The 27,099-nt window shown below is 42.4% G+C and overlaps 2 protein-coding genes across 3 annotated transcripts in view; one reads left to right on the top strand and one right to left on the bottom strand.

Moving 5' to 3' along the window:
• The first annotated feature begins 1,895 nt into the window (after positions 1-1,895).
• Positions 1,896-22,262, top strand: MYO7B (myosin VIIB). The gene is given in 21 exon segments (XM_030227225.2): positions 1,896-2,021; positions 2,901-3,074; positions 3,492-3,719; positions 4,665-4,832; positions 5,419-5,536; positions 5,630-5,756; positions 6,473-6,642; positions 7,340-7,521; positions 8,304-8,431; positions 8,965-9,122; positions 9,592-9,745; positions 11,580-11,735; positions 14,214-14,319; positions 14,455-14,568; positions 15,454-15,541; positions 16,607-16,713; positions 17,113-17,298; positions 18,199-18,315; positions 18,943-19,026; positions 19,734-19,853; positions 20,668-22,262. Coding segments are annotated over 21 exon segments (2,895 nt in total). The 3' UTR covers positions 20,752-22,262.
• Positions 22,256-27,099, bottom strand: part of LIMS2 (LIM zinc finger domain containing 2) — a 32,278-nt gene continuing 27,434 nt past the window's right edge. For both annotated transcript variants that reach the window (XM_018913079.3, XM_018913080.3), the window contains exon 10: positions 22,256-26,428. In XM_018913079.3, the coding sequence (XP_018768624.1) occupies positions 26,281-26,428 (148 nt within the window). In that variant the 3' untranslated portion in view covers positions 22,256-26,280. The remainder of the gene's footprint in view (positions 26,429-27,099) is intronic.

Raw genomic sequence — 27,099 nt, 5'->3', positions numbered from 1 at the left:
GCAGACTGACAAGAGCTATGAGCTACAACCCACATGCTGTAGAGAGCTCAGAGCAAGTTACACATCTAGACTCTTGGGCAGCAGTGCCATTTCACAGCTGGATGACCCAGCAGTTGTTTTTCCTGCACAGCCCCCTGCTTCTCACAGAAGTTAATTCAGCATGGGAATTGCACTTGAGTAAGAAGGAGTTGCAAAAGGCCCTAAGCTTGCCTGGAGCCTTCTCCATAACAAAGCTATTTCCTGAGGTGCATTACAGGTGCTATCCTAGCTGTTGTGGTTGAACCTAGCTCAGATCTTCTTCATCATGCTGCAATCCTGACAAGCTTGCAGAAGAAATATAGCCAAAGACAGTTCAGATGGTGAATCATCTGTTGCTCTCACATGTTTTCTTACAGAGATGAGATTTATTGCCAGATTTGCAAACAACTCACAGAAAACAGCAACAGGAGCAGCTATGCTCGTGGCTGGATCCTTCTGTCACTTTGCCTTGGCTGCTTTCCTCCTTCAGACACGTTTGTGAAGGTACACTGCTAACCCTTCCTACAGCAGCTCACGCACCTCAGCTGAGCTCGTGTCTTGTGTATTTTGCTGTTTTGATCTGACAGCCACATAAAACGTTTGGCTTCCAGAGCAGCTGGTGCTGTGGTTTCAGCAGAAACCTTCTCATCTCATATGCTTATTTGGGAATTTAAATAAATTATTACTGCATTCATATTTAATCTTTTTTTCATTACACATCATACAGTCTGAATTCTGTTGTTCATCACAGCTCTCATTTCAGATTCATAATCTGCAAGGGATCTGGCAAATTTTAACCTCTCCAATTCTGCCTTTCCAGCCAAATACAACCAAAAGATGTCTCCAGTTACAACCCTTAGTGATTAAATATATTCAGGAGGCCAGTATAAAAATCACAGCCCCAAGTTTTATCAGTCCTTACCCTATATCTCTAAGCCCTAAAAAGTCCAAGAGATACTTGGACTTTTTAATTATTTATTAATTTCCAAGTTTAAATGGATGATAAATCCACTTCACCTCAGGATAAAAACTCAGCCTGTGGCTCCAACTTGACATCAGGCTTCCTCCTAGATGTGAGGGGAAAACAGGATCCATGGATGTGCATGAAACTTCAGCCTTGCTTTACTAACACCCCAGTTCAAACAATCAATCACATCAGACATGCTGCTAAATGGACACTACTTGGAACAGACCAGTCACAAGCCATAGGCATATTTTGACACCAGTCTTCATCCAAAGACTTAGAACCATGCAGAATTCATGAAAGACATGACCATACCCTACCTCTAGAAGTATTTCTAATCATTAATATAACCAGGTGAATGAGGCATGCTTGCACTAAATACAGATATGTAAATATAAGTCCTTGTCATCCAAGAGCCATACAGACTCCAAAAGCTCTGTTTATCCCATTCATCTCTTCAAATGTCCCATCTTAATCATGGATTTCAGTTGATATTGCCAGAGAACTTGGTAGACCTAAAAGCATCAATCATCATTAGACCTAATCTGCCATTAGCCCTCTTCCCAACTCTTCCATTCGTACAGCATGTTGTAAGACTTCAGGCTCTTGGGTTGAAAACACTAACTCTTGCTCTAACCTAACCATAAGAACAAAGTCTCCACTACTCATGTAGTTAAATATGGTGGATAGACTGACACAAATCTTCTCTCCATTTGGACTGAAAGTTCTGAAGAATGAGTGAAAACTAAGTGTCTCAAGCCTCCCTTTTAAACATATTAATTACTACCCTAATTTTAATATTTACTGGTGAACTGGAAGCTAATGAATCACATTAATCTACTGTATCAGCTGCAGAAGGTTTTTAATGTTTTCTGAGGATTAATGCTTCCTAACTCCTTCTCCTGCTCTGTGCATGTAGTACCTGTTGAATTTCATCCACCACGGGCCCACGGGCTACGCTCCATACTGTGCTGAGCGTCTGAGACGCACCTACAGCAACGGGGCCCGGACTGAACCTCCCAGCTGGCTGGAACTTCAGGTAGCAACTCCCTTTGGACTAAATTATATTGATCTGGGACTTTTTGTATTGGTTTTTGTGAGTATACTATTTACTTTGTAGTTATACTACATTCACTAACCTGTAATAGCAGGCATTCCTAAATCAAATAATGGAAATCAATTGCACAAGGGGACTGAAGACCAGCCACCTTGGTCTGGGCAGTTTCTTGGATACACCTCTTCTGCCTATTCAGCTACCCTAAATGCAGAAAAATATGTAAGCAGCAGCAGATTATTTGCAGGGAGGTACCTCCATCCACTCAGGAACCACAGACCAGAAATAACCTCCTGAGGAAAGCTCTTACTATCACTTTTGGAAAGAACTGAGCAAAGGTTATGCTTTTAAAATGAAAGGAAGAAGGGAGTATGATGGTGCTATATTATCCTCCACTTCCTTTAAGTGTCACCCTAGGAATAAAAAATCACCCCCTTTCAAGTAAAGACCTCAGTTCAATTCCTCCCTAAATCTCAGAGACCCTATTGCTTAGCACACATCTTCCTGGGCAATGTGCTTGCTGCAGGCCATCTCTCCACTGACGCATGTAAGGTTGTTCCCAAAATTCATCAGGACAAATGTGGCTCATGAAATGTCTATCAGTTGGTACTGCTATGTGATTATCAGCTCTACTGAGCTGCGAGGAGGAGAAAACTTGAGTCCAGTGCTGCTCCAGGGATGTAATTTATATTTACAACTCACCATGCTTTAAAGAAACTGTGTGGGTGTTGGTGATTCACCTAAAGACTGTTGACTAGGTTGTACAGGGTGTGTAGCTCTTAGATCTAATAGCTTACTTCATTCTTCAGAAGAAAGTAAGGTTTGTCCATATTTTTTTTTCTCTCATTTAACTCTGACTTACAGGCAACAAAGCAGAAGAAACCCATTATGTTTAATGTCACCCTGATGAATGGCCAAAGCATCACTGTCCCTGCAGACTCTGCTTCCACTGCCAAAGAGATCTGTCAGTTCATAGCAGATAAAATCAAACTGAAGGATATCTTTGGGTTTTCGCTCTACATTGCTGTGTTTGATAAGGTAAAGTGTAGAAAAATAGAATGAAAGCTCCCTTCTCTTTCAGCAGTGGGCAGCAGTGGAGTTGCTGCTGCCCACCCAGCCTCACTGAGGATTCCTGAATTCTGGAAAACCCTCAACCCAGTCCTGAACTGAAACCAAATCAGCTCTGAATCCCAGCTGGATCTCAAGACCTGACACTACTATTCTGCCTTTCTGTTGGCTCATCACTCAGCAATTCTTGCTGCAGCCCTGAAAGGTTTCCTTTGCCACACAGCTGACCAGTAAAAACACATCCACTTACCACATACAACATGCATACTCATCTGCTTATCTTTTTGGAGTTTTTCTTGCAGTCAGGAGACCAGGAGCTTTGTGCTTCTGTTCCTCTGGGCAGACCCAGAGCAGGCTGGCAGTAAAGGCAGTGTCCCTGTGTGGCAGGTCTGGTCGCTGGGCGGGGGCCGGGAGCACGTGCTGGATGCCATCTCGCAGTGCGAGCAGCTGGTGAAGGAGCGTGGCACGCACGAGCGCCACGCGCCCTGGCGCCTCTACTTCCGCAAGGAGATCTTCACACCCTGGCACAGCTCCCGCGAGGATCCCGTCAGCACTGACCTCATCTACCACCAAGTCATCCGGGGCGTTCGCTTCGGAGAGTACCGCTGTGACAAGGTGGGTCTCCTGACTGATCCTCCTGAAGAGACAAAGCCGTATTAGTGCTTCCCACATTAAAAAGCAGGAATGTGAACTGAGTTTGTAGTGTGTTAGGAAAATTAATCCACAAACACCAGAGGTTTATGTCCAAAAAGGAGACAGAGTCCTTTTACTTTATTCTAATAAAGGGAGAGGCCATGGAGCATTCCCCTGGGATCTCTCAGATTTTTGGAGGATGCAGCCTCCTTTTTATTCTAATTTCTCAGCCACATTTCCCTTCTCTCTTCGCCATTGGCTGAGGTACTTGAGAGGAACAGGCTTCCCGATACGCCTGATATTGAAGATTTCCCTCTAATGTATAACCCTTCCTTTTAATTTTTAATTCTTATGGAATTTAGGGGTTTTTCTTCCCCATTGTTTCTTTCATCTTTCAATATCTAATTTCATTTATCTGCAACCTAAAGTTTATTTGTAAAAGCAAATATCTTTTTCCATTCATCAACCAGTGGAATTCTTCCCATTGTTTCTTCTATCTCCCAGTGCTAGTTTTATCTACCAGCAGACCCACAGCTTGTTTGTAAAGACAAATTCACTATTCCTCTCAAGTGGATGCGAACAACCCTTCCCTTCTTAATGAACAATCCCTGTCCAGGTGATTGTGCCAGCTGTCACACTGACAGTTCTAATTAATCCTTTCTCCCTCCCTGCAACTTCCAGTTCACGTGGGAGCTTGAAGGCATGTCCAAAGGGCCAGATTGGGTCGTACTTTAAAATATCTTTGCTAATAATCTCTCTGATATTATGATTGTGTGAAGTTCATCCCTCCTCATGCTGCGCAACTGTTAAGAGTTATCCAGACAAAAACTGAGAAAACCCCATTCCTAAATGGTTCAAAATTTGAAAGAGGCTATCTAGCCTTTCTGACATCCTTCTAGGCCTCTTTTAATGGATTAATTGTTTCAGGAGGAAGATTTGGTGGAGATAGGTGCAAAATATTGTTATATCCAATTTGGAGATACCATCCACAATGAACTTGTGCAGAAGGTGCTCCATGACTGTATTCCAGTAAAACAGCTGAAGTCCAAACCCCTGGAAAAGTGGGTGAGCCTTGTAACCTATGCACATGCTAAGGTAAGAGGTTTGTCAGGCACTGCTGGGTAACCACTCTTGAGCACCAGCTTCTGCTTCTTTCACCATTTTTATTTATTAATAGTCTGTAGGGGAAGAAGGAAAACCAGCTCAGTTTGTAGATCCCAAATAGCTCAATAGGTGTGGGGGAGCAGAAAATCATTCCGCTCACACTTCCATATGAAGAGCAACGGGGAAGAATGAAATGTACATTTAAATCTCTGAACAGAGTAGCTTTTAAGGCTCTATTTTCCATCTGACAACCAAGTCAGGATGGGCATGGCATGAAGTATCGGTTTTGATCTGGAAATGGATTACCTGAATTATTTCCATGGCATACATGGTGCGTTAGACTTTGAATAGGTCAGTGGGGATTTGAAGAAAATTTGGAATCCAGATACCTGTGGGCAATGTGAGCTGTATGTGGGTCCCTGGAGACCACTCCTGATTCACTTTCTCCAAGCTCCCTTGACACCAGTAACAGCAGAGGATTGTTGGGATCTCTGGGAGTAGGCTTGTTCTTTATTGTCTGCAGATCATGCAAACCAGATTTTACTGAGAAAACCTTGGGTGTGTTTTTTTCCTGCAGGCCCCATACACACAGGACCATCTGTCCTCTCAGACTGTGAAGGAGCAACTTGTAGATTTTGCTCGCTTTCAGTGGCCTTTGCTTTTTTCCAGATTCTTTGAAGTCACTAAGTTTTCAGGTAATACCTGGAGCCTGGGAGTAGAGGACAGATGTAAGACCAATAAGAAAAGACTTGTATAGCATTGACAAGGATTTTTTTCTGTATTTTCAGGACCCAGCTTGCCTAAGAACCACTTCATTATTGCTATAAATTGGAAAGGCATTTGCTTCTTGGATGAGTCAGAAAAGCGGCTACTTGAGCTGACCTTTCCAGAGATAACTGGCATCCACACCAACAGGTGAGGGCCCAGAAAGACAAGATGGCATCTCCTCCATACTCAGAAAGGGTATACCTTCTCTGCCACCTCCTTAGGAGATTTGATCTGTGCCTGGAAAGGTGGTTTAGCCTAGGTCTGGGAAACAGAAAGGGAAAACTGAGCAGTCTGTAAAGAAAATACTGAAAGGACTGGATCCTTCCAGCTGGTGTATTATCCTGTTCAGTCAGAAAGGTGTAAGGAAGCACAGGCAGGCATTAAGACAAGAATGGCCCAAATAAGTGACACAGTGAAGCCATTACCAGTTGTGCACACTGGGAGTTCACATCTTTGTCAGGTGTCCTGGACCAGAAGAGGATCACTGAGAAAAGCTGTTAACTACTGCTTGCTCATGGCACACATCCTTGCATCAGGTCACTTAGAGAAAAGAGTCTTACATACACAAAAAAGCCCCCTGTGAGGACTGCCAGAGATTTAATTACCTTTTGAGTTACTCCAAAAGAAGGATGTTCTTCTGACTACATGGAAGGACCTATGTACAAAACATGGTGGAGTCCAGAGCCAAGCTGAACCCCTTCAGTCCTTCACACCAACCAGGTTATGGCAAGTCAAATTAGGAACTACCAATATTCACTGTAAGGGAGTCACCTGCAAGGCGATGTGGGTGCCTTGGCTGTGTTTACAGGTGGGTCTGTAAGTTTTTCAGATGCTCTGGTAACAAATGGTTCAATAATACCTAGGGCAGTGAAATCATTTGGACAGAGCTGCACTCTCATCACGCTTCGTGCCGAGGAGTTTGTTCTGACATCTGTAAACAGTGTTGTAATTGCTGAACTGGTGGTGATGTTCCTGGAAGGACTGAAGAAAAGATCACAATTTGCTGTGGCAATGCATGAGAAAAAATCCCAGGGTAAGTCTCATAACTCTTCTACAGGGTGTGGAAGAAATCCTGAGAGAGTCCACAGCACTTGTTTGAAGGTGCTCAAAGAGGAGAGGGATAACTTTATCAAGAGTCCCTTTGCTCCTGGGGGGATGCATCAGCACAGCAATGCCAAGCATAAGGCAATGGGATTCAGTACCTTTCAGTACCCTTCCTCCTTCTCCTTCTTTTTGTATTTTATTTAGATAGTATAGTGTCCAGGAACTCAGTTTGGTTATAGTAGGAAGTTGGATCTGGGCTCTCTGGAAATACTTTGCAGAAGAATTTCACAGAAGCAGTAAACCAGAATTTCCTGTGGAATAGAGGTGGCTCAAACAGACATGCATGTTTAAAATGTAAACATTAACTTCAACTCCTTACAACTACTGAGCTCCTTTCCATGCTTTGCTGCCAGTCTGGACACAAAGTCAGCATTCATGTGAATCAAACTGAGTTCTGCCATTGCCCTCAGTGGATCAAAGTCAGGGTGTCAGAGGAAACAGAAGTGATTTCTCTGGTGTTACTGGAAAGTGTTACTGGAAAATTAGTCATATTTACACAAATCATTTTCTACTGCTAACTGATTTCAGGCCTTCAAAATACAATTTCCTTGTCTTTCACATTGCAACCCCTTTACATTTTCTCAGACTGTCAAGACTGAACAGTACCCCCTTATTCTGTTTTCCAGAAGATCCTGGCATCCTGTCTTTCAAGAAGGGAGACTTACTAATCTTCACTGAAGACAAAAGGCTGGATGCAGACTCTGGCTGGATCTGTGCCCAGAATGAAAGGACAGGCAAAACAGGGAATGTATTTTTGGAAGACATCTATATTATTCCTTCCCTCACAAAACCCTCTAGTCAAGTGCTGGTAAGGAAAGCTAAGCACTCCATGTGAAAAGACTGGAAGATAAAAATGTTAATATGGTTGAATTTATAACTGGAAGATAATTGTCCCTCCAAAGTCAGACAAGTTCTATACCTCCCATTGAAACAAAGCATTTAATTCTGTCCTGTCTGAAAACAAAACTAAGCCTAGCCCAGACTCTAAGGAGAAGACTGCAGCTGCACAAAGGCAATGGCTTTAAAAACCTCCAAAATCCACTCTATCACCATGGGAGATTTCAGTGCCTGGAGCTGGTAGCAATTAAGGGGTATGAGTGTGCAGTTAAATTTTCCTGTATTCACTCTGGGCTTGAGTGGCAATCACATAATGCCTCAAGAGAACCTCTAAGTGCACCAGGTTACTTAAAGAGAATAGTGTCTTTGAGGGAGCCAAGGTTTCTCATTAGTACCTCTGCTAATAATAATGTCTTCAATTGTGAGGATTCAGTATATTGGACTCTGTGCTAACAGATAAAAAGCAGAAAAACTGGTGGCAAAATACACTAGAGAGAAGCAGGTGCATTGTAAAACGTGCTGTGCTTTGGATAATCACATACAATTTAATGTCCACTACTGTTACCTCTGTGTAAATTGGTTCTTTGAGTCAGCTGTTCCCAGCTCATCCTTGAGTCTCTGGAGATGTGCTTTTGAGGCAAGGGGTCTCAGGTATCACACAGAGCTACCTGCACATTTATGCTGAGTAATCCCTGACAGTGCATGCAGAGACCTGTCTCCATGTCCCATCTCTGTGTGGCTGTCTTATTCCAGAGTTTGCTGATGATGTCTCCAGACCAGAGGAGGACAGCTTCACAGAACTCCTTCATGGAGGAACCTGATGAAGAGGATATCAAGGTGAAGCCTTACACCCTGGAGGAGTTCTCCTACGAACACTTCAGGTGAAGCTCTCTGTGTAGAGTACACCCTAGAAAAGGTCTCATTGATCAGTAATCCTTAAAGCCTATTATATAATGGCATCTCCCACTTCTGATTGTATTTCTTCTTTTTGTTCCCTGTAATTGTGACTTTGGATACAGAGATTCTGTCCCATGACTATTGTATCTTTAGTCTGCAGGAATGCAAAGGGGAGGACTGACTGGGCTGACTTCTTCCAGCATGCTCTATTCTTACTTCTTACCCTTTCTTCAGCACTTACCAGCTAGTGAGGATATACAACATCTCAGAGAGTAAAGAAAGTAAGGGGAAAATTAGTTTTCTAAAACCCCCTCTGTTTTCTGCAAGCCTTCTACCTTCTGGATATACAGGAAACTACATTTCCCTGCTCTTGTTGACCTACGGAATCAAAGGAGATCTGAGATCACTGTCTTGTGAAAGAACAGGTCTAGAGATATGACTTTATAATAATGACCTCCTTTGTTCATGGCAATACCGATCCAGTCAATTTGTACTGCTTGCACTTGTCTTTGTTCAGGGCTCCTGAGAAGGAATCCATCAGCAAAGCTGTTCTCCAGAAATCCCGTGGGCACAGTCAACTGTGGGCACATTCCAAGGAGCCTCTGAAACAGCCATTGCTGAAGAGAGCATGCACAGACCCTGATCTTCGGGATTTGGCCTGTCAGGCCTTCATTGATATCCTTTCTCTCCTCTCTTTGGGATCTAAGAACACTAAAGGGGAAGGAAGGTTTAGTCAGGTCCACTAAATTACCTCTGCTGAGGTACCTCAGCCACCTTACAGGGGATTCATTCACATAGAGATGGAGTGGATCAAATCTGTTTCCCTCACCTACAGGGACATGCATGTTCCAATTTTCTCCCAGTGCTCCACAGCTACTGATGGCTCACTAAACTAATAACCTGGTTTTAGGAGTGAGAGAGATTTACTGCATATGCCCAGAGAATGCAGCCACTAGCAGAGTACAAATCACAGCCAAGCAGCAGCTGCTGCAAAGGGAAAGGGGGTAAGGGACAGATAGGGAACGTGCTCCAGACCTTCCTCCCAGTATTAGACATCAACAAACTCACTAACATGATAGGATCCAGATGAAACATCCCATTTGCCTTCCAAAATTTCGGCTTTTCTCCTTAACAGCACATTTACCCATCATGAAATTTATGGGAGACTACCCCTCAAAACAGGCACACTCCTCTGTGGAAGTCACTGACCAGATATTTGTGCCAGCTATCCAGGAGGAGGTCCTGCGAGATGAGATTTACTGTCAGATTATGAAACAACTGACTGAGAACAGAAACAGGTATTTACCTGGGTGCAAACACCCTGCTTCTGCAGAGCCAGGCCTCAAGGGCAGGGGGCATCAGGAACCCTTGCTGCATTTGTGATGCAGTGGGGCCAGGGGGAAGGATAAACAAGTGCTGGAGTAACAGCTTCCCTTCTCCCTTTTGCCAGGCAGTGCTTACCTTTGTGGAGTGCTCAGGACCACTCCCTGGCAGGGAGAAGCCAGAGAGCACCATCAATCATCTCCCCTGAGCTGCTGCTTTGCTCCCATCAGCATTCTGTGCTCATCTCCTTGTGGTGTGAGGCAGGCAAGGTGTCACTGAGGCTCTCCTGCTCCCAAAGCAGTCTGTAGGGGACATATGCACTGCATAGTCCTTGCATCCCTTCAGTGACTGCCCTGGCAACTCTCCATTTAAATTTCACAACAGCAGCATTCCCCTCTTAAAAAAACACAGTTCACATTGGATTTTTGCCACCAGTGAATAAGTACTTTTGAGGAGTTATATTATTTAGGTTACAAAATTGCAGATTGGTTACAGAGGCACCTGCCCATAAAAGTCTCTGAAATGGGCTGGTGTTTTCTTCCTCACTCACAAAACAATAATTTGATCTACTTCCAGGAAAACTGAATTGCAAAAAGCAGCTTAAGATAATAACATCAAAATTGTTTGTCCATTTCTGGATGCATTCTGGTTATTTTATTTCTTCTGTTCCACAAGTATTACATGTAGTGGAACTTTCATCATGTGTGTCAGTGTAGAATGGTAAATTCCTTGCAGGCAGTGAATCTTACAGGCTCTTTAATGCATAGTCTGTAACCATGGTGCCAGTGCCATGCCTGATGTATTCCACCAATGTGAGCGGGATCACTGATGTGGAAAAAACAATGCTTGAAAGGTGGCTATTTGCATATACTTTCATTAGAACAGCCAGAGCAACAAATCTTTCATCCTTCCCAGGCTGCTGTGTTGTGGACCATGTCCTGCTCTCACACAGACACAACCACCACTCTATAGAATGTAAACGGGATTAAAATAGTCTTTCATCATCTGCAAAATTAGAACAGTAAGTGGGAATAAAGAAGCCAGATCCTCTTTATTCAGTGAAGTCTGATGCCCTTTCAGAGCCAGACATGCTGACTTTCCCAACCAAACCACTTCACACCAGTGAGCATTTCAGAGCAATCTCTGGACACAGCTGAAGTGTGTTCTGCTCCTGGCTTTGAGGCAGAATGACTGACCACCTCAAGGCTGGAGAGCTCTTCTTAATGGTGAGGGCAAGGTGCCAGAAGAGCTTCAACTGTCAGATTTCACAGATGCAGAGGGTGGAAGAACTGGATTTCCACCTGAAAAATAGTACCAGCTTGATCTGGAACATTTAAGAACTGCATCTACCTCACAACATAATGCTATGAATGTGTTCATTTTTCAGAACAGGAGTACATGTAAGGGGAAGCCAGTGTATGCAAAGTGTTCATGACCAAAGCTGGCCAGTGCAGAGGGCAGGTGAATACATCCACTGAGAAACCAGGATCTGAATACATATGAGCTTGAACACCAAATCAGCAGTGGCTTTCCAAGAGGATGGCATCAGGGTCACTGCTGGAATCCATATTTATCCGTGAGGTTTACATCTGTCATGAGTATTTCTTATGCAGGACTTGACATTATCTTCACATGCAGGCTGTGGTTGCTGCACAGCAAATGAGCTGCACAGCCTGGGTGAAGGCTCTACATTTGCAGCTCTGCACAATGGGACCACGATGGGAGTGCATTCCTCTTCCCAGTAGCTGGTGTGTAGTCAAACAGAGAATTACATGTGGCTGTAGCAGAACTGTTGGTTTGTGTTCCCAGGTACAGCGAGACCAAGGGCTGGCAGCTCCTCTGGCTCTGCACTGGCCTCTTCCCACCCAGCAAGTCACTGCTCAAACACACCCAGAAGTTCATAGAGACACGCCAGAAAGAAACACTGGCCCCGGGCTGCCGTCGGAGGATTCAGACAGTAATGAGGTAAATAATCTAGCCTATAACCAGCTCAGAGTGTTCAAAAAGCAATAATCAGGTCCCAGAAAACACACAGGCTAAAACAGAGTGACTGTCACCTTCCTTTTCCTCTTTACATCTTGGTTTTTTAAGTGATCATTATTTTTAACTTTCTTTATGAACTTTGAACCATTGAAGAGAGGTCTAGGTCACAGTTTCACTTTTTTCTTTCAGAGTTAGCAGCATTTCAGAAAGTTCGCCACCACACATTATCACTTGCCTCCCAGAGCTGGGTATTGCAAACATCCTAAAGGGCATGCAGCTTGGAATGATCTCACTGATGATATCCTGACCTTACTTTTCTTTGGTGAGGCAGCACGTTCTTGTTGAAAAGATCAGTACAATCAATTCCTGTTCTTTAAAAAAACCCAAAAGAACAAAGCCCTGACTCGTACTTGGCTGCTCACAGGAAGGCACTTCTCCATCCACTGGCAGTACCCCAGGCTGAAGCAACAAGACCCCAAAACCCCAGTGTTTCCCGAGCTTCTGAATGAGTTGTCGTTCAAAGGGACATTACAAAACAGAGAGAGGGGAAGGGCTAAAAAGATTCAGGAAGGATCACTGAACTGTAAGGAAAAAGTTTCCCTAGATTTTTCCAAGCACTGGAATAAATCAGCTTGCCCCTCTGAGAACAAAGCTTTGGCATCAAGGTTGCCTGCAGCCTTCCCCCTTTTGATGGTGCTGTGATTTATCACTTGCCTGCCTCAGACCTCATCAGTAAAGAATCTGCCCAATGATTTCTCCTTCCAGCTCCTGCACCTTCCCCTTTCCCTCAGGCTAGGCCACATGTTTGGTTTGCAAGCCCAAGGCTCACAGGTCAGGCTCTAGGAGAACACTAACACAGTGGATATCCCCCTTGCAGTGGATGGGGTTTGGCACTGCTGGTGAAATGTCACTACACATTGAACTCACTTTTGAAGTGTCTGAAAAATGCATGGCAAGGAATGCTATTCATTGTTTATTTCTATGGAGAACACTTAAAAATTCCTGCCTCCCTATATCATGTGCTATTCTTGCTCTAAGCCCTGTTGAGCTGTACAGAGCTTCTTTAGAGAAAGCAAAACAGGCTGCTTGGAAGGAGGATTTTATTTGCTAAACTGCCCCAGATCTGAAGCCTGGGGGATGGGAAGGGGAACAAAGACAAATCTTATCTTTGAAGAGAGTTCTTTTCCTAAGATTAAACTTGCATCTGCTTAGGACAGAACAGAACAGAAGAAACTATTTCAGTTGGAAGGGATGTTCAGTGATCATCTAGTCCAAATTCTCCCTTTAAGTAACCTGGTCTCATTGGAAAGGGTAGAGCAAGCAGCTCAAAGGATTGACCTAAATACACACAGGGGAACCCAACTGAGCCCTTGGGGTACACACCTTTCCTGCCATAAACAACTTTACAGCTTCACCCCCAGAATCCTGGCCAGGGAACCACACTGATTGGTGTTAAGCAGATCTCACCTTGGCAGTGAATTCCTAGCTCAGGCTGCAAGGAGAGGTGGGTAGCCCTGTGCCTCTGCAGCCAACTGCTGCAATTCTCTGAGCTCCCAGGACCTCCCTCTGATGCCAGGTCATGAACAGGTGACTGAGTAGGGCAGTTCCACACTTCATACAGTGCCAGCACACTACAAAGCACATGCTGTTCAGCTTGGTCACAGTCAAGTTTTCCTTTTCCAATGGAAATGATCCTTTATTAAATGGAAAAAATTAGTTTTCAAATCCACCCAATTAAAGACTAACATCCTCCTGAGAGACTGACCCCATGTGAGAGGCCCATAAGCTATGGTGTTCAAAATACCAGAACAGCCTGCTCTGTGCCACTGAGGACAGGAACTTACCAGCCCCAGGAGGTAATTTGCTAGATTTGTTCTCACTTTAACTATGTCAAGATTCTGGCATGACTGAGACTTCAGGGCCAGTTCTGTTGCTGTAAAAGGCAGCTGTGCTCTGAGGTGTAATTTCAAAGAACTGGGTTTGTACAACTTAAGCAACTCCTAAGTCAGTGATTGCACTTCAGTTCTTGTATAAAATGCTTTCAAGCAGCCCTCTAGACCTTTTTGGTACTTGGTCTCCAAGTCATTTTGTATCCAAATATATATCTTTTCACTGATGCAGGAATTAAATAAAAAGTATTTCTCCTTGTAGCTGTTATATTCACATGTAAGGAAAAATGCTGCTGAATCCACAGAAGAGGCAATGGTGCTGGCTAGGAAGGTGCCTTATCCATGCAACCTCCTTGCAGAGCAGAACAGACTTCCACTTTGCATGCTAATAAGACCCTCAGTTTCTTGCTGTTAATACACTGAATTTGCACTGGGGTGGAGGTCCATTTGAGCAGGCCCCATAGGAGAGTACTGGCATTTTGGAGGGTGTGTGCTGTTTGGCTGGAATACTGCTGTTCATTTCCTCAGTGATTAAACTGATGTCTCTCATGATGGTGGTGGCATTTTTCAGGAGTGGCTGCAGGAAGTGGGCACCTCATCCTGTGGAGGTTGAGGCCATCTTACAGAACAACACTAAGATCTCACACAAGATTTGCTTCCCCAACGAAACAGAACTGGTGAGCACTTACTTGTTTTCCCAGCCTTGGCCATTATTCCAGCCATGATGTGCTCATCCAGGAGCATGTGTGAAGACATTCAATATTCTTATTTCTTACTCTCCTCTGTGTAACAAGAGTCTTGTTATCTCATAGACATTTGATGTGGGAACAAACACCAAAATCCAGACTCTGTGTCAGAACATCGCTTCCAAATTGCAGCTGCACTCCTGGGAAGGTTTCAGCCTCTTTGTTAAGATTGCAGACAAGGTAACTACTTCTTGACTCTGGCAGCGTAGCCAGGCTGCCTCTCCTCTCTTAATATGGATTTTTTACTGGGTAATATGTATTTAATTACCAGGCCACCTAAACAACCATGCAAAGCCAAGGACCACAGCAGATGATTACTGCTTCTGTCTTACTGAGGGGATACAACCTATACTTGAACTTTTATCACCTGACAATAATTTCCAGTCTCTTGGAGGGGCTGGATGGCGATGCAGAGCTTCTATCATTCTGCCAGAAGCCAGGTGGCACTAAAAGCAGAGATGTAGGCTTTCCAGCAGCTGCTAGGATGGTTGCATACTGCTAGATTCAACCCTTTTTCACCCAGACTTTGCCCAGATGTGCTGCACATGTACAGTGCCCACTAGGATCAGGGAAAGCAGGGGCAACCAGCACCAGTTAATCACTCTCTGGTTTGTTGAGAGCCTGCCTTGCCTGAGCTGAAGCTTGGGTTGGCTGTCTCACTGAGAGGTCCCTTCTCTCTGAAACTCTGTTTAAGGCAAAAGCAGCACTGAGCCCTAGCACAGGGAGGTTCTGGTGTGCTGCCTTCCTGAAAAGAGAAACCCAGTATGTAACAACACTTTACAAAGGGAGGAAGACTGGGAATAAGATAGGCATCTTCAGCTTGACTTCAATAAACAACCTGGAAAGCAAAACGCAACAGAAGATGCAATAAAGATCCCCATATGAAATATAAGTAAATTGGGCCTTTCTCCCCTTATTTTTCCACTTCTTCCCTGCTATAATTCTGCCCTCTCACTATAAACAGGGAAGGAAAATTCAGCCTGATACCTGGGTATATGGCACAGGCAGTATTTTATATGATGTGCTAACCCCTCCTTTCTCTCCTTCATTGCTTGGGCTCTGCAGGTGATCAGTCAGAATGAAGCAGACTACTTCTTTGACTCACTAAGGCAGGTGACAGACTGGAACAGAAGGAACAGGCCAGGAAAAGATGGTAAGGAGAATGCCAGCATGACAAGAAATTCCATGAGATGCTGTGTTGAACTGGAAAGCAGTTCCACAGTAGGATCCATCCAGTAGGATTCACTCCATCTTGCAAAGTGTTTAGCAGAGTCTTGTATAATTTTTGTTTGTACATACATGGTCAACACCTGCACCAGCAGCAAGATCCAGTGACCTGATGTAGCCAAGCACTGGCTATCAAAATACTAGAACATTTCTGGGGAGGGATCTCTCCAGAAATTTGAAATTGGTACAGAGTATTTTTTTTGACCTGTTGTATCCAAAACACACAGCTGATATATGCAAGTTACGTAGGCTGATCCTCAAATACTAAGAATCAGACAAACACACTTGCAAACAGGTTCTTTACACAGTATCACTAACATTTCTTGAGTTTTTAGAAAAATTTTAACCAGGTTATTACCTGGTGATACCCAAACACATTTTGTTGTCAAGGAAACACTTGTTAGAATAAAACAATGTAATAATAATAACAACAGCAATTGCTTGCATTTATCATCCCACCTCCCACCCCCCTAATGGATAATATACATTTTGAAACCAATATCAAACCCAAACTCAATTTGTCCTCACCTTTGCATATTTCAGGACAGCTGAGTTTCAACTCCCTGAAGCTCTACGTATCTAATACCTTCTAACGTCTCTTCTCTCAGCTGATGTAGCTGCTAGGAACGCTGAAAATCAGTTTAAAGATGTGGGTGCAGTAAATCACAATTGATTTGTAGAAGCACACATCTGTATAAAAGAATTCAGGTATACTGCACACCTGCAGGCAGCTGTCATGAGCCCCAGTAATAACAAACACTCAGTGGTAGTCCCTCAACTTCTCCATCTCATCATTGTATGAGCAGTTTCCAGGAACTGAAAACTGATAAATTCTTTTGTCATCTAAAATGGCTTTTTGTGTTGTTTTGTTGCTAATTTTGTTTGTTACTATTAAAACCATAATTACTTTTCTGAAGAAATTCACAAGCCATTTAAAAACTATAGGACTATCAGTGACACAGAGAACACTAACAAGATCTGATCTCCTTAGGGGCTGCTCTGTCTGTGGCCTATGAGGTGTACTTCATGAGAAAGCTGTGGCTGAATGTCACTCCTGGCAAGGATCTGAAAGCTGATACCATTTTCCATTACCACCAGGTAAGCAGCTCCGTAAAGAAGAGGTATATCTTGTGATACCTTAATTTCTTGTGAGACATTGTCTCCCTCTTGAAAGCCTGCATTATAGAGCCTCCAGAGGAATACCTCCTCCAGAGGGAGGTACAGCTAAGCCTCAGAACAGATTTATTTCTCCTAAGTGTTCACACCTGAGCTATACTGAACATGTTGAGAGTACAGCTCCTTTTATCTCACTGTACTGTGGAAATGCTCACCATGCTCCATAAATCAGAGAATCACAGAAAAGTTCTGGCTGGATCTTTAAAGATCATTCAGAGAACCTTCAGGAGTTAAGAGTGTTTGGCAAGACTTGTGTCCTGACCTCACAAATTTAGAATGTTTAAGTCTATTCTGTCTGGATTCAGAGCTGGTCTCTTCCAGGAGCTGCCAAAGTACCTCAGAGGCTACCACAAGTGCTCCAAGGATGAAGCTGTGCAGCTGGCAGGGCTGATTTATAAAGCGCGCTTCAACAATGACCGCGCCCAGCTGGCAGCCATCCCCAAAATCCTGAAGGAGCTGGTGCCAGACAATCTGCTCCGAGCAGTGGCACCAGATGAATGGAAGAAGGTAAGAACATCAGCTTTCATTAGTCATATTGCAGTTACAGAGCTTTAGTAGAGAAAACATACTGAGCCACACTACATTTTTGATCTGATGGTCTTTGAAAGTACTCTGGAGGGATGGTATTGGGTATTGCTGGAATTGCCAGCAGGATAGCAAGAGGATTTGCATCTTACAATACAGATTTTACATACTCTACCAAAATTCTGAGAGATATCTGCAGGCCTGGATGGCTTATCTGAAGTGTGCATCTTTCTTGGAGATTCCAATCTATTCCTAGCACCCAGAAAGAGTTAGAGATAGGAGAAGTAGTGATGGGACTCGGAAGTTGAGGATATTGGACAGAAATAGAAAATTAAGATGTTTCATAAGTATTTTTTTGGCAGCAAATCAATCTCCTTGCAGTCTCGTAAGTATTTTTTTGCAGCAAATCAATCTCCTTGCACCATGTCCATGCTACTTACAGCAAAAGGCTCTTTTATACACAAAAAGGGCAAAGAGGTTTCAGCAGGTACTTACCACTTAGTCTGCTGAGGAAAACACAGGACATTCTTTCAAATATGAAGGGAAAATTCACCCTCCATTTTTCAGCCAAAGATGTAATCTTCGTCTGTGGGTGTTGAACACTGGCTTTCTGAGTTTTATCTCATGTTGTCCCTCTGCCCTGAAGCCCATTTCCTCAGGCTGCTGGGCTTCCTTCCCCCAGCAAAGGAATAAGGAACACTGGAGGTTCTGGTGTCACCTTGCCCCATGGCATAGCTGCTGTCTTCATTTTCAGTTTTCTGCTGCTGGGGCAAAAAGCCTAATTATGGTGATGAGCTGATGCTGTCTTTAGTGCTAAGGCTAGGCATTGGAAACATGCCTGTCTCCAACTCAGCTGGCTTTTTATCCTCTTCTCCTAAACAGAGCATTATTGCAGCATATAGTAAACATGAAGGAAAAACTGTAGATGAGGCCAAGATTGCTTTCTTGAAAATGATACACCGGTGGCCAACGTTTGGATCAGCCTTTTTTGAGGTGAAGGTAGGTTTGAAGGCCTGTCTGAGTGGATTTGGTATACAGACTGACTATAATTCCATATCTGAAAGTAAAAATACATTATAAAGCTGAATTCCTGTAATTTATAGAGGAAAACTCAGTTCTTTCTAAATTGGGAGACAGATTCTTTATCCATTCTAAACTATGCTTGTTGTTTACTGGCAATATTGTTGCTCTGGTTATAATACCTCTACTACAATTGTGTAGTAGCTGTAGGGAGCTAAATTGTCCTGTCACTGCTCTCCACAAGAAAATGCTGCCAAAACTTCTCTTTGGTGACTCTTCCCTCAGGACAGAATGGTACTAATCCTCTCATTCTAGAGTGGCTATCACCCAAGAATAATTTCCCATGTGTTACCTTTAATTTCTCCTCACTAGGCTTTTAAATGGTTTGCAATCAATCATTAAACCTGTTATCAGAAGCATAGTAAATAATGGACCTGATTCTGCTGTCATGTAGCATTTGCTCAAGTCATCAATATATGGCCAAAATATTTCAGTGTTCATTTGGGAAAGAGAACAAGAAGCACTGGACACTCTTAAAGGTCACTAGGCCCCTGATACAGATAATTACTCAATTTTCTGCTTCCCTGCTGTGTTACTCATTTACAGCAAGCCTCGGAGCCCAATTTCCCAGAGATTGTACTGATTGCAATCAACAAGCAAGGAGTCTCACTGATACATCAGAAGACAAAGGTAACAGCTGCTTCTCACTAGTCCATCTAAGGAAGGACTGAACAGACCCTGATAATTTAGGGACAGTGATAGAACCTTGCCCAGGAATGGTAGGAGAGGATAGAGGCTCTATTCATTTTTTCTGTGTGAAACTGAAAAAAATGTTACTGCCTCAAATCACTTCTTTGCAGTTTCTACTCTGGAAAGGAACAGGATAGAGCATCTCTGAAAAAAAGACATGGGAATCATGGTAGACCTGGCAAGGTAGTAAGATCAGGAAGATGGATGGGCAGTGCACCCAGGAACCTGCTTCAGAACAATGCTTTGCAGGAAGCCCCAGCTGTCTAAGAGATCAGTCTGAATAGCCATGTTTAGCTGCAGTCTAACCCCAACAGTCTGGTCTTAACAAGGTCTCAGGAAAAGGGAGTATCACTATTTTTTTTCAATAACCAAACAAATTAGAAGACAGGTTTAGATTATTGTAAATCTAATGGCAGTGTGCTAAGACAAAGATCAATATATGAAAGGAAGTTTCATAGGTGTGATTAAGATTTACCTGTTTGGTGAAAATACAATATACCACTAATCTGGATTCAAGAACTACCTTGATCCACTATTTTTATAAATGAAGTAGGAAAGAAGAATTCTCTGGCTCTACAGGTTCTCTTATGTAACAGCCTGTTTTCATTTGAGAAATGATCTATAGATCACTTTGTCTCCCTTTACAGGAAATTTTAGTAGTCTACCCCTTCAACAAGATCTCCAACTGGAGCAGTGGGAGCACATATTTTCACATGACCATAGGGAACCTGGTACGAGGAAACCGGCTCTTATGTGAGACATCTCTGGTAAGAAGAGTTTTGCCAACCAAGACGCAACAAAATTCCAATTTTTCCTTTTCAACCTGGACTGCTCCAAAAGATGGTGTGAAAACAGATAAATACCAGTGCAGCATTATACCAAAATAATTGTACCATATATATGATAATTATACCATAAATACCAACAGCATTCACTGCTGTGTCAATAAAGCTGCCATTTAGAACTGGTTCAGTTCATATTTAATGCTATCTGATGCAAAGATGCATGACACAGAACACAAGACAAAAATAGTAATTTTCCAAATTCTTCCCATACATTAAAATTCCATCCATTTGAGAAGTTAAGACTGCAAAGCTACATAAGAAGCTTTTTGTCTTGCATGTCTGCCTAGAGTTATGTAGCAATGCTAGCCTTGTAAGACTTCATATTTTTCAGGGAGTGGTACCACCTTTTTAACAATTGGTTTCAGACTATCCAGTCTTAGAGAAGCATGACTGTATTAATATTTAAAGGTAGGTTTGTAAAGATAACAAAAACATTTAAAGGCTAACTACTCTGACAGAAAAGCTTAGATTCTCAAATGCAAGAATCTTAAGTACAAGTCAAGCTACAGAGTGAATAGCAAGGAGACGGCAGAGCTGTGGTCTGTAAAGTTTTTGAAATCTATGAAAAGCAGAGGAAGGAATGGATAAATTATAACTAAAACAGTGACAGATATTGAAAGAAAAGATTTCCATGTACGGAAGAACCTGAGAAGATGATGAACAGGGGAGGAAATGATAGTTATTTTTGTTTCTGGAGCTCCCTGAGACATTTAAGACTTTTTTTCTTTCCTGACAGGGTTACAAAATGGATGACCTGTTAACATCCTACGTACACCTGCTCATGAATGCTGTAAACAAGCAAAAGAACCTCCCAGCCTGAGAATGGAAATAGAGCCCATGACCTGTACTCGTGCCAAACTACTGTAACTTCATATCCCAGAAGAAATGCCATTTAAAAAATATTAATCTTGTTGATCAATCTGCTGATCACACACTGAATGAACTGAGCTGCTGAAATACTAGCGCAGGAGAAACTCAAGTGAGCATGTGCTTTCAAATATCTGTAACTCTTCTGTCTTAGATGTAGAATGAGAATTCCATTCAGATACTGGATTTAGAGAAAGTTTGGATGGACTTTAATGCTCTGTGGGAGTGGGGAATCCCTGTGAGGGCCCCTTCTAATAGCCTGAACCTACTATAGTCAAAGTCAGACACACCTGAAGAGCTGTCTTCCTTTTGGAAAGAAAATGCCCCTCATTGCACATGCTCTTACCAAATGTACAAACTCCAAGAGTCTTTGGAAACAAAGATAATTTTTTTCCACCTGTTGGCAACTCTAAGAGTGGAGAAATGCCCTTTAGTAGTAGACAACTGGAGAGTTGAAAGGTAAGATGTTGTCCCCTGACTTACCACAGCCTTGCTGAAATAGTCTTCTTTCTTCCACATGTTATAATGCTCTTGTAAACTAACAACCACTTTCTACTGTACAGTTTCTAGTAAGCTCTGAAATGAGTCTGGGGTTTGGGTCCATCATGTTTAGTTGCTCCTACTTCAAGATATAGATGAGCTATTCAGTGCAAATCAGAACTGAAGAACTCAGTCTAACAGAGGTCTGTTGAAAAGAGACTTTTCTGCTCCACAAGAATGTTCTGTTTGGAGTTATGCATTCCAAAGACATATTATTCTTGTCTCGTGAGACATTCCCTCACGAGACAAGAATAATAGCTTTAATTTGTCCTGATCTTTTCTGCTTCCTGTTTAGCAGACAGCTTGAGTGGTAAAATTTGATTCAGCACTTGCTCATCTCTAAGAGTTTGTAGAAATACAGCTTTGGTGCCACAGGAACCAGAGTGTGCAAAGCAGATACAGACTATGGTGGGAGCAAGCTTAGCTGCTTCCCCCTCAGGTAATGTACTCCTCTCTCACTCCCAGTGAAACATGAACATGTCTTAAAGCATTTACACCAAGTTCCTTGAGACACAATCCAGCAGTGCTGGAAAAGCAGCTCTGCCTGATCTCTCAACTTTGCCAATGGATGCACAATGGTTGTCTTGCTCCCTCAGACATGTGTATGCAAAATTCAAATGCTGGTGGGAGTTTTGTATATGGGTGGCAGGGAAGAGCTCCACTCTCTTTGTGCATCTAAATGAGTGCCACACCTGTCAGAATAGCTGATCTTTTTGCAAGCAGCTAGAGGCTCCTGCTGTAATGTCCATTGCTGGCAATGGAAATGCTGGAGTCTAATTACCCAGAGTGGTTTTGTCACCCAGTGTCTGAGCTAACTAATTAGCTATAAGTGAGTAATGCTCAACACTTCACCTGTACAATATGAAATCTTGCAGCCAAACTGTACTGTTTCTGGTTTTTAAATAAAAGACGGCAGAAAATCAACCACAATGTCATTTTTTAACCAACTGAATGTTTGCTCCAGATTCATGCAACCTAAATCAACCAAATATCCACTATATCCTGTAAATTATCATAGTATCCCATCTGCTCACTACCTACACAATACAATTTGTACAACACAGCCACTAAAAGGATGATATCCCTTTCTGCACATCCTCATCAACCAACATATCACCATAGCAGCAGCACAGGTCCAAAACATGAATTCACCACAGCAGTGCCTCAGGTTTCAGCACTCCCAGAGTGGGTAACAGGCTCTGGCTAAGCACTGAAAATATGGCATTAACTGTACACTGTACAATTTTTTTCTTTTTTTTTTTTTCTTTTTTTTTGTGTAAAGATTTTAAATGTATTACAGTTAACTTTAATACAAGAACATACAAAGGCACAGTATTACAGCATTTCAATCTACAATCATGTGCTTTGGTTAGACAGCTCAAACAACGTGTGATAAAGTGAGAGCTCTACATGGTGAGGAACCCATCAACCCTGAACCAAGGCAGGGAGCTGCTAATTCTTTTCTCAGTCTAATACCCTCAGCACTTAACAGTGCTTTACAAGCTAGTATAACCATATTTATTACATGTTTGCCTGCAATCCATTCCTTCCCCAACCAATCACTTCTGAAAGAGTGTCAGTCATATCATCTAATACCAGCCATGCCACATCAGGAATTCTCTCTACAAAAGGCTGAGCAGTGTTTGCCAGCACTGCACAGACTGCTGTAAAAACACCAGGACACGAACCCAGAGAGAGGATTAGAGCCACAAAGAAACACTGCAAGTGATTAGCACGCCCAGAAAAACAAGCTTCACATACCATGCTTTCTAAAAGCAAAACCATTTTCAAGTGTACTCAGTGAGTGTTAGTGATTTTAATTAGGTATAAATATGAATTAGGTAAAAATATAAATGTATAGTATGAGATCTCTTCTATTTAGTGAAGATTTCTGAGCCAAGCTCAACTTTCATATAAATCTCTACTCTCCAGTGGTGTGATGCTTAGGAAGAATTTGGCCAGCAGGTCTATTTACAGCAATGGAAAAAGCATGCAGCTTATTTCTTACTGACACCTTGACTAACTTAAAAATAAAACAAAACCCAACCTGTCAGCCTACCAAGGCACTAAGGAGAACTTGTGAGCTTGCACTATATTCCACTTGGTTTTAAAAAAGTAAACTGACAGAAGTAGAGGAAGATGCATTTTTTTAAGTCATTTACAGTTATTTCTCCTACTCCTTCAACTCCATTCTCACAAAAAAGGTGTGTTGGTTATATAAACTATTGTAACTCTGCACATTGCAGGCTATGGGCACCAGAAGTATAAGAAAAATGCTTATGAAAAATTAATAATATAAGATAATATCACCCTCCATTATAGAATAGAGATCAGGGATTACAATTATTTTGTTCACTAATTAATTTTGCAAAACATCCTGAAGATAAGGACATGTTCCAAATCCTAGAGAACTGAACATCTTATCAAAGAGAATTATATCAATTCTCCTTAGAACTCTGAAGCTTTCTAGGTCTGCCAAATCTCTAACACAAGACAAGGTGAAAGCACACATTAAACTTCACTGGCAGCACAGAAGTAATGCCATTCACATACATGCATTTTCCATTGCTGAATGTGAGTGGCTGCTGAAAGAATATTCCCTATTGGCTGCTAGTTACTTAGTCCTCCCATATTCACCAGGAATGTGTGGCTGTGTGTTCCTCCACCACTTCCCAGGAAGCTGAGGATACACAGCTGCTCAGATTCAGCATTAGACAGGGCCTGTGACTGAGATTACAGGAACAGATTGGAATGCTTTATGCTGAGAAGAATCTGCACAACAGACTGAGCAGCACCTAGGTCAGAATTCAAGTGTTTTATGCTGTGACAAAATGCCAAACACAACAGGTTTGATTGTAAATGGGGGTCTTTTCAGGGCCACACTACTGCACCAAAAGACATGCTGTTCTTTGTGCCCTTAACTAAAAGACCATTTAAAGGCTGGTGAGAGAACAGTGAATAGCCACGTGTTCTCCTAAAGCAGCTACTGTTACTGGAATCTACTGTGCAAAATGGTCAGGAGAAGATAAAAGAGTTTACTGCTAAAATTAGGCCTACCCCTCAGCATTGTTAGAGTGGATAAGCATAACTCAGTTAAAAGAAGATTATGGTAACATACAGAAACAAAAAGCAAAGCAGCTGAGGGAAACTGAGTTAGCAAAGGCAGTGAAGCTCAAAGAGATGGTCTCACATGTGGGATTCTGATCAGTTATCCAGGATTTCCTACCACTGCTGTGGTATCACTGATGCAGTTCCATGGGTATTGATCCAGCAAGCATGGTAACACAATTCTAAGGTAGACTAATTGCCCCAATCCAATTGCTGCTCACACACACAAGAAGTGGGGAAGCTTTAACTTCTTGCTACCTAATTCACCTGTAGCTACAGGGTGTTGTCTAGGCCCAACTGCCATGTTCATTTGGCCAACAAGACCAGCCACTTTGTGGAAGATTTAAATCATGCAAAGGACAGTAGTCCTCCAGTCCCACAACTGTTCATGGAAAGGGATTTTCAGGCTTCTCAGCTTAGTTCAGCACAAGGAAGTATGGGGGTCACCTCTGGGGGACTCAAAAGCTCACTGGGATCATACATCATGCAGGTGGGCTCAGGAATAGCACTGCTGATGGCTCACCTCTAAAGAAGTATTGAGAATATCAGTAAATTTCTCAGCACCTTGGGTTGTGATAGCAGAGACAGTAGGACCAATGAAACCTCACTGGTGACAGGCAAAATTTCAGAGAAGGACCATATGCTTGAGATGTTAGCATCACATCCGAGATCTTCTCCTTAAGTAAACAGAAGTCTCAAAAAGAAAGGTGAATGGGACTCTTATTTGGGTAAAATTTTAAGAAAATTTTTTTTTTCTGCATAACACATTTGCTACAAACTGTAAACATTAGAAAAACCTTCATGTAATTGGGCTTTCTGGAGCATGACCAATAAGCATATACTTGACTGGCAAATAAAGTGAGAATGGGAAAACTGAAGTGCTTAAATTGGTACTATATTATTTATTCAACTTCCTTATGCAGAAGAGTAACCAATGCTCCAGCCACACTGCCTCAATAAATATCAGCTATGCCAATGGACAGGACATGCTTTGTGGTGCCCAGCAGAAACTCTACCACCCATGTAGTAGTAGAAAACAGAGAAAATTAGTGCCAGTTCTAATAAAATGTTTTGTTTCCCATAGCCACCTTCTCCTTAAGGAGAGCCTAACTACTCTGAAGAGACTCACATGGCCTTGACAGCTGAAATCTCCTTAGTACTGAGCATGGAAGCAGCAAAAGAAACTTCTTAGCTGCCTTAACACTGGGCCTAAGTGGGCAGTGCAGATTCCACAGCTACTGGTTCCTGAGCCTGTCCAGTAAACCTACAGATCAGAAGGACTGGCATATGGGATAGGGCACCCATATATTCTCTGTAGGAATCTAGAGAAAGACCAGAACTTTTCACATTTAGTAAAGAATGAGAACTTTCAGACTATCTGCCTACACATTAAAAAACCTAAACATTGTTTCAGCCAGAGTAAGAAGAAAAATTCTGGTACTCTGATTGAGAAAGAGCAAATGTGACATTTCTTTCAGCCCTACATTTAACCACTTTTTCCATATTCCTTAGACTAGAGGAGTGGAAAGAGTAGTACAGTTCAACTAAGGAAGGAAAGACTGTGTATAGCTCCACAAAGGCAAAATGCAATGTTAGTAGCAAATTAATAACCAGCCTGTGCACTGCTCAAGCAGAACTCATACTCCTCTTCCTGCCAGTGTTAACAGAGAATTGCTTGGGAAAAGGGACAGTCTGGATGCAAGAGACACCACCAGAAGCAGGGGAAGGTACTGCTTATCTTTGGTTCCACTTCTTAGTAATTGCTTCTGTAATCAACAGCTGCAGTGAGCAGCAGCTTGTGTGTGCAGTCAGGAGACTGACAGACCTGTTTGCATTAAGCAGAGTTTAAATCTAAAGCTTTAGGATGGATCTTCTTGGATGCCAGCTCTGACAACTTCTTCAGACGTTTCTTCAGCTCCAGAGGGAATTTCTCATAGCATTTCTTGCACACAGGCTTCATGTCAAACTCCACAAATTTATTCCTTTAACACAAAGAACAGTTATTAAAATGGTATTTGCAAACTATATGCTTCACTTGTTAAAATCTCCATGCATCTACATCAGTGTTGCTGCAAGCATTCTATTCCATTTCTAAAACAACTCATTTCCTCATCTGGTGATGCAAGTGTAGAGATTGGGTTCTTATCAGTGAACTGAGGTCTTCAGTATTGCTAAGAAAATAAGGAGCAAGATTGTGCTATATATTTAAACGTAGCAGTCTATAATAATAATTTTGTTACTGTAGAATACAAGTATCACTTCAGAGGTCCCCTTTGGGATGAATTAGAGCTCCTTCATATGGCCAGTGGAGCCAACCCAGCTGAGTAGGATAAGGGTTTGAACCTGAGAAAGAAAAAATGTAGGATTGCTTTTTTTTCTGCCCCTCTTCTAATTATTTGAGGTAAACAGCACAATATTTTATTTCAAGTTAATCTTTGCAATGGCAAATATTGTTATTCAGGGGAGCAACCACAGTTAAGGAGACATGGAGGCTCCAGGTTATCCAGGACAGGCAGTTCCTCAAAATTTAGAGCCTTCCCTCTGTGCTGCTGAATGAGCTCCCCTCTTACCCAACCTCCTTACAGAACAGATTAATGAAGGAAAATAGATCAGAGAGGATGCTGAGTGTCAGCTCCCTTTCAGTGCTGAAATC

Source organism: Serinus canaria, chromosome 9, assembly GCF_022539315.1.
Source record: "Serinus canaria isolate serCan28SL12 chromosome 9, serCan2020, whole genome shotgun sequence".
NCBI lineage: Eukaryota > Metazoa > Chordata > Aves > Passeriformes > Fringillidae > Serinus > Serinus canaria.
The sequence above is the reverse complement of the archived record's forward strand: the minus strand, read 5'-3'. Positions and strand labels throughout refer to the sequence as shown.